This window comes from Platichthys flesus, chromosome 14, assembly GCF_949316205.1.
Source record: "Platichthys flesus chromosome 14, fPlaFle2.1, whole genome shotgun sequence".
Lineage (NCBI taxonomy): Eukaryota > Metazoa > Chordata > Actinopteri > Pleuronectiformes > Pleuronectidae > Platichthys > Platichthys flesus.
The window spans coordinates 8,655,115-8,669,537 of NC_084958.1; the positions used below are offsets into that span (position 1 = coordinate 8,655,115).

A 14,423-nucleotide genomic window follows, 5' to 3' on the forward strand; every position below is an offset into this window, starting at 1 on the left:
ATGCGTGGGGGATTCTCCGCGTTGGGAGACATATTTCAGCACGTGGGAGGATGGTTGTGTTTATGAGAAATTGAGACAGGACAAAATATCCTAGAGTAACATGGGTGTGTGAGTGTCTGTGACCCATACATGTATGGGGACACATGTTTGCCTTCGTGTAATTGGGATTGTATGTCTCCCATAGTTGGTCGGTTTTAGGGAAATTGAGGTCTTGCAATTTAAATAAATATAAACATGTGTAAATGTTATGGAAAGAAGCTATAAACCCTGGGCTAAAGTGCTTTTGTGCTAATTCAAACCATGTCTGGATGTGCATTTTCTGTATGTGCTCTACATTTAGAAACTCTTGTGAAGCCTTGAAATGGGCCACTTCCATGCTTCATCCGGCAGATTGTGCCCCATGTCAAACCAGAGGAGCCTGTTTGCTTAATGCAATAGGAATTTGAATGGAAGAGCTTCCCCATTCTTATTTTTGCAACTGGAAAATAAGTGTAACCAACACTAATAATGTTCTTTTAAAATTTAAGAAGTTAGTAATTGTCTCATATAAAATGGTCCAAACCTCAAACTCTCTCTGTGAGCCCCTCCTTGTGGCTAAAAGAGTTCACTACCCCCTCCACCTTTACAGGTGCAACGGTACAGGTATGTTCATACTGAGATTACATGATAGATAGATAGATAGATAGATCAACAGACAGACAGCTTTTAAAAATGTATTCACCTTTGATTTGCCTACAAACTAGCAGAAAGCTCATTGACATGTAATTAAACACATATCATAATTTATAAAGGTCTTTGATCAGACTAGTCACATGGGAGCAATTTAATTCTAAACGGATCAAAAGTTAAATTATGACCATGAAAAATAATAAATAAATGGAATATCCCAATAATATGAACAATAACATGTGAGTAAGTTAAATTGAGGTTCACAGAAAATAATTATCCAATGATGAGCTCTCATTGTTTGGTAAGGGTAAGTGTGTACAAATAAAAACGAGTATTCGTCGTGCGATCGTACCTTCAGACAAGCCTGCGGTGACGTCACGTGGACCGACCAATAGGACGCGTACATAGTGTGACAGTTGACGCTCGACGGGCAGCAGCAGCAGCGACTCTTATCAAAACACGAGAATCAAATCTAACTTTGACTTAACTGGAATAAATGACTTGAATCAATGGCATCTTTGATTTAAAGGCTGCGTGAGGACGTGGTTCCGTGTTTCTACTGCCCAGTCGACTGTTTTCTTTTTAAACATGGTGAGTTTGACTCTTACCTTTGAATTATAATGTAGTTATAATGTAGTAATGAGTATTTCCCCCCCCGTGCCCTATTTGCCAGTAATCAACGCTGAACCCGCACACTGCGGTAAAGGACCAACTGCCTCTGTCCACCTCGTCCTGCACAGAGCCGCAGGATTAGGTGATTTAAACGGGCTTTACTCGTGTGCGGGGCTTCGTCTGTTGTGGATAAAATTAGAAACCTGCAGAGGGAGATCCTGTGTCACTGTGGATCTGCTGAGGCCCGAGCAGAACGCCGTGCTTTACATGTGTTGAGAACAAACAAAGAGCAAAAAACCTCCCCTGAACAACCAATTTCATTCTAATTGCATTGTACTTTTAAAGGGTATTTTAACACAAAATATATAATAGAATTTTTTTCTGCAATTTGGGGAAATCAACACGTTAAAGAGATAGTTCACCAATAAAAAGGAAAACCCATTCATAATCTACTCACCACTATGCTGAGGGAGGGGTGGGTGAAGTGTTTTGGAGTCTCAGGGGTTAACAGCGTTGCAGCCAAATCCAATACAATTAAAATGACGGGGGACCACTTCATCAAACGTAGCATCAAACTGCAGAGAGCCAGCCTGCAAACCGCTCCTGTGGTGTCATCCAAGTGTCCATAAGCCCGACACATTCAAATGTTCAAATCAGATTAAGGCTAAAAACACAGTGTAAATGACCTTGTTTCGAGTGGTATTTGAATGTCAGGGCTTACAGATGGATGACACCACAGGAGCAGTATGGAGGCGTTTTATCTTTTAAGTTCACTTCACTTTTGCTGCTCTACAATACTTGATTACCCAGTTGAATGATTCTTTTTATTGCCCGCTGTTGTGTTAAGGATGCTGAGGGCCCCCAGGCCTTGTGCGACCTCTGCCTGGCTCAGGTGTGTTGCAGCCTGGACTCACTGTGCAGCAGGCGAGCAGACGGCTCCATGTGCCTCGCCTGGGCCCCGCTCTTCCCACAGGAGATGGCCGACCAACTTCTGCGTGAGATGGCAGCCACAGGTGGGTAAGGGGGACAGAAAAGGCACCAGGAACATTGGGATCCATTAAGGAGGGAAACTGCAGCTTCTATAGGAAAGTAGTTCTAATATATGTTCTGATAAGATGAGATAAGCAAAGATTTGATAATTTACTGCAGCATAAAATATTAAAAAATAGAAGGAAATAAAGAATTAGAGTAGATAGTAAAATACAGATAATATGCACAGAATATACACCTGTCCCTACAGTAACATGTAGATACATAGGATTATTGCGTAAGGATTTATACGCTATATGTGTATTATGTGTAAGATATTGAAATAGATATCGTCAAAGTCAACCTTATTGTCAATTCAGGACATTGACAGGATTGAAATGCTGTTTTTCTCTTAACTTGGTGTAAACATAAGTATACAACAAATGAGTACACAACAGTTCACAGTGTACTGTATGCCAGGCTGTCTTGAGGGGAAAATTCTACTCCGCAAACATGAATTTGGGAAAACTGATGCTACTTTTTCCTACAACATCGCTCTGTTTGCTTCTCCCAACAAGGGATACTGAATGACACAACTGTTGGGATTTTCCGAAACTGTAAAGAGCTCCGCCTGCGCCGAGCCGCCGTCCGCTGCTGCCCCGTTTCCACCGAGGCTTTCCACCTGGCCCTCTGCCCTCACCGCCTCCAGGAACTAGATGCCTCCTGGGTCTCTGGCGGCATCACTGGGGCTGACATTATCTCAGGCCTCGCTGCCAACCTGGAGTGCAGGTCCAGCCTGCAGAGGTTGTCCCTCAACGGGCTGCATCTGGACTGGGGATCTCTGCCGGAGGATGGAAGGGTCCGAGTTGGCTTCAGCTCGCTGCAGGGCCTGAGGACGCTAAACTTGGCCAACACAGACCTGACCGACGCTGCCCTGGAGGATATCTGCACTCTCCCTCAGTTGGAGACGCTGGATATCTCGTGCACCGCTGTCTCAAAGCTCACGGCGCTCCTTCAGTGCAAGAACACCCTCAGGTCTGTAATCGCCCACCGGCTGCGGCAGCTGGATATGTCCCCTGCCAGGCTGCTCTCTGTCCTCGGCCAGCTCCACGCTCTCAGGCATCTGGACTTCTCAGATGACCACCTTGCGATGGATGACAATGACGGGAGAGACGGGGAGGAGCTGGTGCAACAGCTCCTGGAGGGCAGTCCCCAGGTTCTCCCTTCCCTCATTTCTCTCGATATCTCTGGGCGGAAGAGAGTCACGGAAGCAGCAGTCCGAGCATTTGTGGAGGCCAGAGGTGGGCTGGTCTTCTTGGGCCTGCTAGCCACTGGGGTTAGCTCCTGTGACGTCCTTTCTTCACAGGCAAACCTCAAAGTAAGGATGTAGTGTGAGCACTGGGCACAGAGTTGATGTCACACTGTTGTCTGTGACATGCCAGGACACTCTGAATCTCATAAATAAATGCAGAAGCTTGCCTTGTGCATACGTTTCCCATTTTACTTTGCCTCGAGGCTCCTTCTTATGCATTTGCTGAATATGCACAGTGTTTTCCATGTCTGTGACGCTGCTGATGTGCTGTGTGTTTTTTAAGGTAACCGGAGAGTCTAATGAGAACCAGGTTTGTGAGGCCCTGAGAAGGTACAGAGACAGGGAGTGCTTCATCCGAGAGGCCCTCGTCCATCTCTACAATCTAACCATAGACATCGCCAAGCCACGACCGGATATGCTGAAGGTATCGCGATCTAGTTAATTCCTTGACTGTAGAACATTTCGACCAGAGGTTAAAAAATCTAGATATTTTGCTTATCAATTCATAACACTGTCGAAATGTTCTTTACTGTAGATTCAGTTCTATTGGTGAGGAGCGTTGTGCTCAGAAACAGCTCAGTTTGAACATGCAGCACAAAGCATGCCAAAGTTAAATAGTCCTGTGAGCGGTCATCCCCATGACTGTACTTGGATGTGATCAGAGGTAATGAGGCTGTTTGTGGAGGAGTCTTGCTCAGAGAGAACAGTCTAACCCCACAGCTTGGTGAGCGGTCGCAGAGGTTGGAACGTCACCCACTAACACCAAGCTGGGAATCGTTTCGAGACAGTTTCCAGTGGGACAGTTACAGGCACAAACATTTACCGACTCTGGAACCGTCATGATCGTGACACAGGCCGCCTGTTTCCCACAGCTGGTGCTGAGCGTCATGCGGAGCCACCCCACCTCTCTGCACGTCCACCTGGTGGCCACTGCATGCGCGTTCAACCTGACCACCCAGGACCTGGCCGAGGCCATGCCCGTCGGCCTGCTCACCTCCGCCATTACCCAGCTGCTCAACGCCATGAAGAGCTTCCCCAGCCACCATCAGGTCGGGGGCTTCACATCCATCATGACACCATGTAGTTGCACATGAGCAGGAAATATTGCGACAGAGGAGGTTGCTACCATTGCTTTTCATAAAACTGATTTTGATTTATATTCTGATTTAAACGTTGCCTTTCATTACAGCTCTCATTCTGCCACATTCACACAATATTCATAGACACTATAAAGCTGTATGCACACATTAACTCGTAAATTTTCCTAAACCCATGTGTTTCTTCAATATTCATGAATTATTTCATCTCTCCAGGTGCAGAAAAACTGCCTGCTGGCTCTCTGCAGTGACTACATCCTGCAGGATGTCCCTTTTGACAAGTTAGTTTACTTTGACTCACTATATGTGCGACGTATGAGCCTGCGGTCAAGCAGCAGCCAAGATAATCACTGCCCTAAAGGCATGACACTTGTTTTTCCAGCCGATTTTGATCCAGCTAAAATATGTTTTGTCTTGAAGTCCGACTGCCAAAAGAAAAAAGTGCATCCAGATGTGAAAGTGCTGACCTGAAGGGAAGCGTGCGTGTAGATTGTTGGTATATTTTTCTAATACTGCGTTCCTTATACCCCATGCTGTCATCATGGGTTCAGGTATTTGGCAGCCACGCTGGTGATTAACTGGCTGAGCAGCCACGAGGATCCGACCCTGCAGAGGATGGCTGTGGCTGTCATCTCCGTCCTGGTGGCCAAGGTCAAGACTCTGCTCACTTACCGTGTGTTAGTCTGCTGCAGGGACATAGTGCACACCTGTCATTCCCATGTGTTGAGCTCTCCCGTGCCTCTGTGACCCAACTTTCAACAGCCACCTTTATACTTACATTTACTCCTGCTTTAATAGAGGTCAATTTCCCAAAGAACTGCTTGTTCTTGTGTGACTTTAAAAATAGTGGGTGAAGCTCAGCGACTCTCTCGCCTGTTTGTTTTGTTTGCAGTTGTCCACAGAGCAGACTGCACAGCTCAGCAAGGACGTCTTCATTATGAAGGTACCTTTCCATTTTCAGGGTATTTGGTTTCATACTTACACAACGTTCCCAACTTAGCACTAGATATGCGTGAGTGTATTTCTAGATCCCCGTCTCTCTCTCACACGCTCTGTCATTGGAGGTGATACATCAGAGACAACGATCTAAAGGTTCAAAGTCACTGTGACCTAATAATCCTCTCAAACCTGTCACAAATGTTTAACAAAATTTAGCTGTGTCTCAATTCAGGGGTTGCGTTCTTCAGTGGCTGCATTTGACAATGGTCAAAGGTCAGAAGTTACAGTGATCTCACATGAGTCTGGAAGAATAAATATGTAGATTGAAACTGCACTGGTTGGAGGGGGCATACTTCCACAGGGCGGTATCGCTCATTTTCATTTATTGTAGGTCGAGTGCCTCATATTCAAATGCCTGTCCTTTTATTCGACTGATGCACGTTTTATACAATGCGGCCCACCTCCTTACCAGAGGATGTGTCTTGTTTATCAACACATCTCTATAATCCCCTGATGCCTCATGTGTTCTCTTCTGCTCGACCCCGTACCACAGCAGCTGCTGGCTATCGTGCAGCAGAAGGCCATGGTGGGAGTGGTGGACTCCACTCTGAAGTTTGCCCTGAGTGCTCTGTGGAACTTGACGGACGAGATGCCCACTGCAGCCCACAACTTCATCGAGTGCCAGGGCCTGGAGCTGTACGTGGAGGTTCTGGAGGTAAGAGTGCCCTGAAAAAGTGCACTGATGTATGCATAATGAAAATGCGCCTTCATGGTGCATGAGAGACAAACATTTTTATTTGTGTGCTGTGCCATTTTATTTTACAGACCTACTACACTGAACCCTCTATTCAGCAGAAAGTTCTTGGCCTCCTGGTGGGTTTTCTGTGTGTGTGAATGTTCCCTTAATAGTTGTGAAAGTGATTTTTGGATTTTTTATTACATGCTCTGTTTGCCACAGAGCTGCATGGTCTTAATTTTATTGCTTATTTGGACTAACTGGTGTGTTTTGAGGCCAAATAAAGTTATTTTTATTTTATTTTTGCAATCATTCCTAGATTCAGGATTTAATATTGTTATAACACAGAGCATCCACCTTAAATCCTAAAGTCTTGTTAAAAGGTTTAAATTTGCAGGTAGGATTAATGATCTGTAGACTATCTAACATAAAACAGTTCTGGAATCGCTTCTACCCCTAACGCTGCTGTTGCTGTCATTGCTGTTATCGTTTGTCTCTGTTTCAGAACAACATAGCCGAGGTGGAGGAGCTGCAGTCCCAGCTGCTGGAGAAGGATCTGCTGGAACACATCCTGACCATCCTGCAGGACCCCCAGATGGAGGTCGGGGTCCGTTACTTTGCCGGAGGGATTCTTGCGCAGCTCACCTCAAGACTGGAGGCCTGGACCCTGGACACTGAGCTCCGCACCAACATCCTGAAAAAGCTGGTGTGTGTTTTTGGTTTGCTATTTTTTCATTTAACAGACAATGACCTTCACCTCTTTTCACTGTTGTCACTCTTCACCGCAGCACACTTCCATAATGACCTGGACTCAGCTGGAGAGAGAAATGGTCTCGTACAGGTGAGAGAACTGCACAGTACAGAAGGAAAGCTTTTCAGGAGCAGTCACTTAAAATGCATTTGCACTTCAACGTCAAATTTATGTTGGATAATGTTCACTTTCTCGTCAATTACACATCCTACACTCTTACATAACATCAGTCGTTGCTGATTTGATATCTATTTATTTATATATAAATATATATTTAATAATATGATATATGCATTGCATGAAAAACTGACTACTTTTAATATGATTGTTATTATTTGTATAAATTATCATCCATACCGATTACCCTTCGATGTTCAGGTCACCAGTCCATCACAGGGCCACCATACAGCCAGGATTGAAACAGGAACCTTCTTGCTGTTAGGTGCTGACCACCACACCACCGTGGGGCCCTTGTATGCCCTGAGTTCCCACATAGTGATTTTTCAGACTGAACACTAGTGCTACAGGAAGCTCAGACAATCACAAGAAACCTACTGAAATTGTATTTCTGCTGGTGACAATTCATTTTGCACCGAAGCCCTAATGGAAAAATCGACCATCTGGTACTTCAAGCACAAAATAAATGATCAAAACAATGTGAAGAGTAACTCTCTTCCGTTTTTTAATCTCAGCACACTGTCCTGGTTTCAGGTCGTTCCATCCATTCCGCCCTCTGCTCCAGACCTGTCAGCCCTCGGGAGTGCAGCTGTGGGCAGTCTGGGCCATACATCTGGTCTGCAGTCAAAACAGTAAGACACACAAACACCACTATGGAGACCCCAGGGGAAGTTTGAATATGGCAAACACAAAGAAGTGTATCTCTTTATAACCCACACGGATAAAAAACAGAGCATAAAACAGAGCATATATTGTCTTTCTGTAGTTACTTTCCATAGAATATACCACCTTATTTAATTAAAACATTGATTCAAATGGAGCTATCTGGTTTAATAACAGTCAGTTGGTTTGTGTCCCAAGAGTCCCACGTATTGTACATCCCTAAACACAAGTATGGAACAATTCAAGGCATTTTGCAATAATGATAGGTTCCTACAAGTGTCCCAAGTATTGTACTTCCCTAACACCTAGGGTGGGACATTTCTAGGCATTTTGGCCTCAATGATAAGTGCCTCAAAGTGTCCGGCTCATTCTGATTGGTCGGGACATTTCTAGGCATTTTTGCTATAATGTTATGTGCCTACAAGTGTCCCGGGTATTGTACATCCCTAACACCAAGAGTGGAACATTTCTAGGCATTTGGCCTCAATGATAAGTGTCTAGAAGTGTCTGGCTCATTCTGATTGGTTGGGACATGTCTAGGCATTTTGCTACTATGATAAGTGCCTAGAAGTGTCCCAAGTTTTGCACTTCTGTAACCACTAGTGTGGGACATTTCTAGGCATTTTGCCTCGATGATAAGTGCCTAGAAGTGTCCGGCTCATTCTGATTGGTCGGTACATTTTTAGCCGTGGGGTCTTATCCTTGTCTCATCTTCCTCTACCTCCACCTTCCTCTAGCTTCACACTACAGGAACATGTTGGAGAAGGAAGGCGTGACGGGACTTCTGAGGGCTTTGGCTGTGAATCCTGACACACACGGAGACATTAGAGGACTAACAGAAAGCATTTTACGGATGGTAGAGCAACAGCAGAGTCACTCGGGGGCCTTCGGCAGCCAGAAGGGGCCTTTAAGCTCTTGACAGCAGTGTAAAAGAAAATATTGTTTTTGATTTTAGGTGTTTGAGCTGTTGTACACATTTGATGTTTAATTGAATAATCAATAGAATTATATATATAAATATATATATACTGTATATATTTGTTATAGATATTGAAAGGATACTGAAACAAAACCTTACAGAGAGATGCAAATTATTTCCATTGTTTTGAGTTTAATTTGTTGCTGGATGTAAAAGGTTGGGCTAATTGTTCCAAATAAACTGAATTCTTGACAACTCTTTTGCTGTAGATACTAATCCTGTCACTAGAGGGTGCTTTAGTATCATAGCTTCAGGGCTAAGTCGATTCTAAAGTCAGTCGATCTTTAATTCAAGATCATACATGATAATTTATAAAATACTGAAACAGCATTATTCTGCTACTTTGTCTGTACCAAGGGCCTCAATATAATACAGTCATTTTTGGGACTATAATATTATCTCGTATCCCTCTCTTCCCCACTCTCTCTGTCTCTCCCCAGGTGAAATGATGATGAATTAACTAAAGTTTATGTAACACAGCTGGAAGACAGAACTGCTCCCAGGTATCTACAGCTTCTATTCTAAGTTGGCCTATTAATAATCCCCTTTGAAAAGTGGATTATCAACCTCACATGAATATTTAATTTATTCGCATTCCCTTGTTCCAACTTTTAAGTATCAAATCCCTTGAGGGAATTCAAAGGGATCTGTTTAACAGAATATGGCAGGTCTGCGATTCAGCCAGGTCAGGCCATTGCCTGTGCAGTTTGTTGGGCTGTGATAAAGGAAAATGCTGCGAAAACTGATCCAGTGTCAGCATTTCAACTCCTTCAACCCCTAAACATTAAACTCACTGTGACAGTCCTGCTGGGTTAAAGGTCAAGCACCTCACAGTGGACGTGGTGTAATGTTGTGTAATGCGAGCAGGTAAAGTCGTGAGAGGTGTGGGGAAACTGCACTGCTTCCCACAGAAGCTGATGCCACAGCATGCAGGGCGATTGAGCACTGGTGTCGGTCGTTTACACAAAATATAAAAGCAAACTGATGCGGTAAAGTGAACGGAAGAGCCAAAGGTGTAAAAGTGCATCACATTAATAAGGTTTAAAGTTTCTGTCTGTGGCTCAAAGAGCTCATCGATATTCATGTGACAATACGAGACAGAAAGACTACATCAAATAGACAGCATAGGAAGTAAAGGAAATGACTAGTTAGGACATTTTGATGAATGTGACTATTCGCTTTCATGCCAGGCGTAAGAGCAGAAGACTGATACCTCTGTCCGGCCTGCACACTACATGTGATATTCTAGAAGCTCAGTTGGTTGTGAAAGGATACTGGAGGCCTGGCTCTGTAACAAAATCCAGCTACCCACACCTCTCTTATCTTTAATCTGTAACTGCAGTGTTGAAATGGAAACCACAGTTAGGTAACAGACTGTTTTAGCTGAAACTTCCTGTATGCTGGTCGCTAGCAAGTACTCACAGAAATAGACTGGCACACCTTAAAACAACATCTTGAACTTTTTTTCCGTATAGAAAGAGGGAAGACATGACAGCTCCCCAAAAGTAAAGCCGATGTGTCTCTATCGCTACCTGGTGGCTGGCTGTAGTAGCCTAAATGTCATAAATTCTGCTTCCTCCATGTAGGTGGATGGGTCACAAACAAAAATGTCAGTTTATCTAGTTCCTACAGTACTTAATGGAGTATAAATTAGCAACACAAAATATGTCAACTTGAAAGGCCGCAAATCATTTTATGAAATCTGAAAAAGTGGAATCCACACAAAAAATTGACACACCCATAAAAAACAGCCCACTAAATATGACAGATTTTTGTCATCAAGATCCGATCTGTCTTCATCCCACCACCAAGTTTGATGGAAATAGTTTTTTGCATAATCCAGCTAATGAATAAATTAACAACAGATTTGGCTGAAAATAACCAATCGATCCTTAGCAGAGGTAGCACTGTCTGCACTTATTGAAGCCAGCAGCCCGTTAGCACAGTTTAGCGCCAATGGTTTAGCATAAAAATGAGCAGCTAGCTTGTCCAAGTACAAATAGCTAGAAAGCTAATTATCAATCACTCAAAATGTGTAACTTTCCTGTTAAGATCTAAACAGAATCTTTGCACTGGACAAAAAGGACAGAAATAGAGATTCCTATATGGAAGCTGACGGATAGAAAAAAAATCGAATGACCAAAAATAACTTCAGAGGAGATAAAAAAAGAAGCAAGGGAGCCATGCTGCAAGAGAGCGAGTCAAAGGATATTTTCAGACCCTTTCAAGCTCCACGATTGTTTGTGCAAAAATAACACAGACCAATTTGCAAATTGGCTGTATTGGCTTGAAATTTGATTGTGCTGGTTTTGACTTAGAGCTTAGCGCTAGTAAGAATCTCGTTATCTCACTCGTGCAGCCATCTCTAATGGATTATAACACAACTGTGAACCAGCCTGGGCACTCAGAATACACCAGTGCAATACAACTCCAGCTGCGAGTGTGTGTGCACATGTGTGAGGCCGTTTCTGCAGCCCAGTCTGCACACAAACCAGGCCCCAGTGCAGAGCCCGAGGTCAACTTAAAAGGTTTTTGACTTGGATGCTAATTAGACACCCGCTAACCTTCTAAACACCCAGAGACAGAAATAGGGGGGGAAAGTACTTTTAAAGAGCAGGAGGGTTGAATAACAAGATGAAGCAAAACAATATATAAAACAACACTTCTCCAGGCAGAACTGTGACACATAAAAGGGCGTACCATCTCGTCTCAATGACCTTTTATTGCTAGGGAAGGATACAGAGTTGGTAGGCCCCTGAGCCTGTGCGCAGATGTGTAACAGCAGTAAGACCATCCTCCTGTTTGTCAAGTGGAGGCAGGGGCTCCCTCTTCACCGTCAATCAATAGTCATTTCCCCAGAGGAGAAATTGTCGATATCCAGTCCACTACGAAACACATAATATGCAACATATGTTCATGGATTTGAACTGAATCCCAGCTGACATATAATAATGAAATAATGATTGAGAAGGTGTTTGAATGAAAATGGAGAAAACGCTGGAAAAGTTATTCTTGGCCTGTAATGAAAACCAAGCAGTTTGCATGTTTGTGTGGACACTGGTTAAATGTGATTAACTTAAAATAATATACGTTGCAGTAGTTCCTCGCTGTTCCAGCTCTGGCTGGTTTGGATCTGGCTGACAGTGATTTGGTGCTGCCTCCATAAGTGGCAGTGACTAATGATGACATTTTCACGAAATAATAGAAATAGAAACGGACTATCCAAAGCAAAGTCGCTGGAAATAAATCCCTCATCTTTAACTTTGGTGTAACTCATTCCACTGCTCCGCGGCGAAAAGGACTTTCATTTTGTTTGCATGTTTGTATGTGAGTGTGAGTGAGTGTGTTTGTAAGTAGATGTGTCAGAGGGCTAACACGGTCGGTTAGATCCGCTCTTACTTAATGTCACATCTCTCATCTGCGGGTGTTTTTATAGTGGCCACTTTGCTTTCAGCTCGGTCGATTTGCACAATGGTGCAAACATTTGCGTTCAACAACCGCAGGCTGGACACAGGGCTGCAGGAGCTTCTCCGTTCAATGGCTTGTGTGAATTGCCTCGTCTATTCACTGAAGTGGCTCAGGGTCGCAGCTGTGCTGTTGATGTGACCATCGCTGGATGAGTGCGTCCCTAACCTAAAACACATCCTGACCACGGCCTCAGCCCAGCTGGTGAATGATGGGATACTTGAGAAGAAAAACAAACATCCATTATCAAGCACAATAGAGAACCCATTAGTACAAATACAATATGTCATCTTAAAGCAATGGTTTACAGTTAATCTGTTTGTAATATTTTGAGAAATGTGGTTATTCATTTTTTTTCTGATAGTTAGATGAGAAGATTGATACCCCACTCACATATGTTAGTGCTTAATATCAAGCTCCAGGAAGCAGTTGTTTAGCTTAGCTTAGCAGAAAGACTGGAGGCAGGAAGAGAAAGCTCCATGCAAAGCAGCTCTACAACTTAGAAATAACCCCCTAAATCACTTATTATTAATAAAGTGGACACTCTGTGTATTACTCTGTTATGAGCGTCAGAGCCCCTTGAAGGGAAATATAGATATTTTGAAAATAAAGTTGTTATATTATGGAGAAGTTTAAATTTTTTTTGTGAATTAAGATGTTCAATTGTTACTGTTGGTTACATCTCCATATTATTGAAATGGATTTTGTAGTTTCTAAAAAACAACTACAATAAGTTTGACTTTCGTATTTTTAAATTATAACTTTTTCTGATTTATGACTTTCTGCTCAACTACAACTTAATTCTTGTAATATAGACTTTCTTGGTAAATCATGTCTTTATCCTCATAATATTATAACTCTCTTGACCCGAGGAACATCACCGATGATGCATCCCAGCGTATCCGAGAGATGTATCTCGAAAAAAAATGTATTCTTATAATATTATGACTTTTCTTGAAATACTCATCGGTTATAGTTCATCACTTTTTTCCTCAGATAACGACAATATGTTGATTTTACACTTTGTTTTATATGTATAAAACAAATAAGATATAAATCTGTTCATTGGTCGGGCATTTCTCCTACCTTTGGGCAGAACCAGGTTTGCTGTTACTCTAAGCTAATTGGCTGTTAGCTGTGGACTTGAATGTACTGTAAACACAGAAGAGAGAACAGTATTAACCTTCTCAACGCTCGGTAAGAAAGCTAATAAGCGACTTTCCCGAACAGTCTCCCTCATTTGAATTGCAGATTTTGTTCTATTGATGATGTGGGAAGATGCTGTTCTGGTTGGTGTCTGTATTGTGGTGCACACAGAGCACTTCTCCCAAAGACTTCACACAGTACATTGTACTGAGAGGCGATATGTGTTGGAGTCGGCTCTGGAGGCAGAACTGATGTCTTTGTCTCTGTGCACCGAGCACATTTCATACATGTGCCTCCATACAGGGTGATTTTGACATGTGGGGGAGTAAAAAGCGCAGAACATTGAAATTCATCCAGTTAGTTCATTATATACTGTTAAAAGCATATTCAGTCATACAGAGGCTGCATGGTTTGCCAGAGCTGTCAATACAGAGTTGTGAGAGGTGCATGAGAACTGCAACTAAGCCAATTTTTATTATGAAACAGAGACTTGTGGGTATCCCTTGTCATTCCATCTGTCTCACTGCGCTAGCATGAATTAGATCCGCCTGCTATCCTATTTCCAGGCCACACCCTGCACCCTTGCCTCCGGCATGGCATGGCCTTTTCGGTGTGCTTACAGCAGAATGTACTGTAGTACACTGTCACAGCTGAGATCTGCCATAGAAATGCACCGCATGTAGATATAAGGGTTAAGCACACTGACGTCAATAGATATTCATATTTGTTTTTGCATTTTGTATGTACTGCAGCCGCCCATGCAGAAATAACACCCAGACACATAAGCGTAAACCACTAGCTGTAGTGCTCAGCAGACTGTAACAGCTTGTGGGAGACTGACAGGTACAGTATGGGTCATTATTTTTGATTGACACTTTTAGCATCCAGCTATGTGTGCTATGCCAGTG

The 14,423-nt window shown here is 43.2% G+C and overlaps 1 protein-coding gene across 1 annotated transcript; it reads left to right on the forward strand.

Annotated features, from left to right (window-relative positions):
• Nucleotides 1-1,134: 1,134 nt before the first annotated feature.
• LOC133968635 (protein zyg-11 homolog) lies at nucleotides 1,135-9,059 on the forward strand. The gene is made up of 14 exons (XM_062404783.1): nucleotides 1,135-1,260; nucleotides 2,129-2,294; nucleotides 2,829-3,628; nucleotides 3,846-3,986; nucleotides 4,435-4,611; nucleotides 4,876-4,940; nucleotides 5,211-5,310; nucleotides 5,552-5,602; nucleotides 6,152-6,313; nucleotides 6,424-6,471; nucleotides 6,840-7,040; nucleotides 7,123-7,175; nucleotides 7,797-7,894; nucleotides 8,663-9,059. The coding sequence occupies exons 1-14, from the start codon at nucleotides 1,258-1,260 to the stop codon at nucleotides 8,842-8,844; spliced, it is 2,247 nt and encodes a 748-aa protein (XP_062260767.1). The 5' UTR covers nucleotides 1,135-1,257; the 3' UTR covers nucleotides 8,845-9,059.
• The last annotated feature ends 5,364 nt before the right edge of the window (nucleotides 9,060-14,423 follow it).

Bases quoted from the DNA above. Each gene is read 5' to 3' on its own strand.
- LOC133968635 (XM_062404783.1), top strand. The intron at 6,314-6,423 runs GTAAGAGTGCCC...TTTATTTTACAG, and splicing joins TGTACGTGGAGGTTCTGGAG to ACCTACTACACTGAACCCTC. The intron at 7,895-8,662 runs GTAAGACACACA...ACCTTCCTCTAG, and splicing joins TCTGGTCTGCAGTCAAAACA to CTTCACACTACAGGAACATG.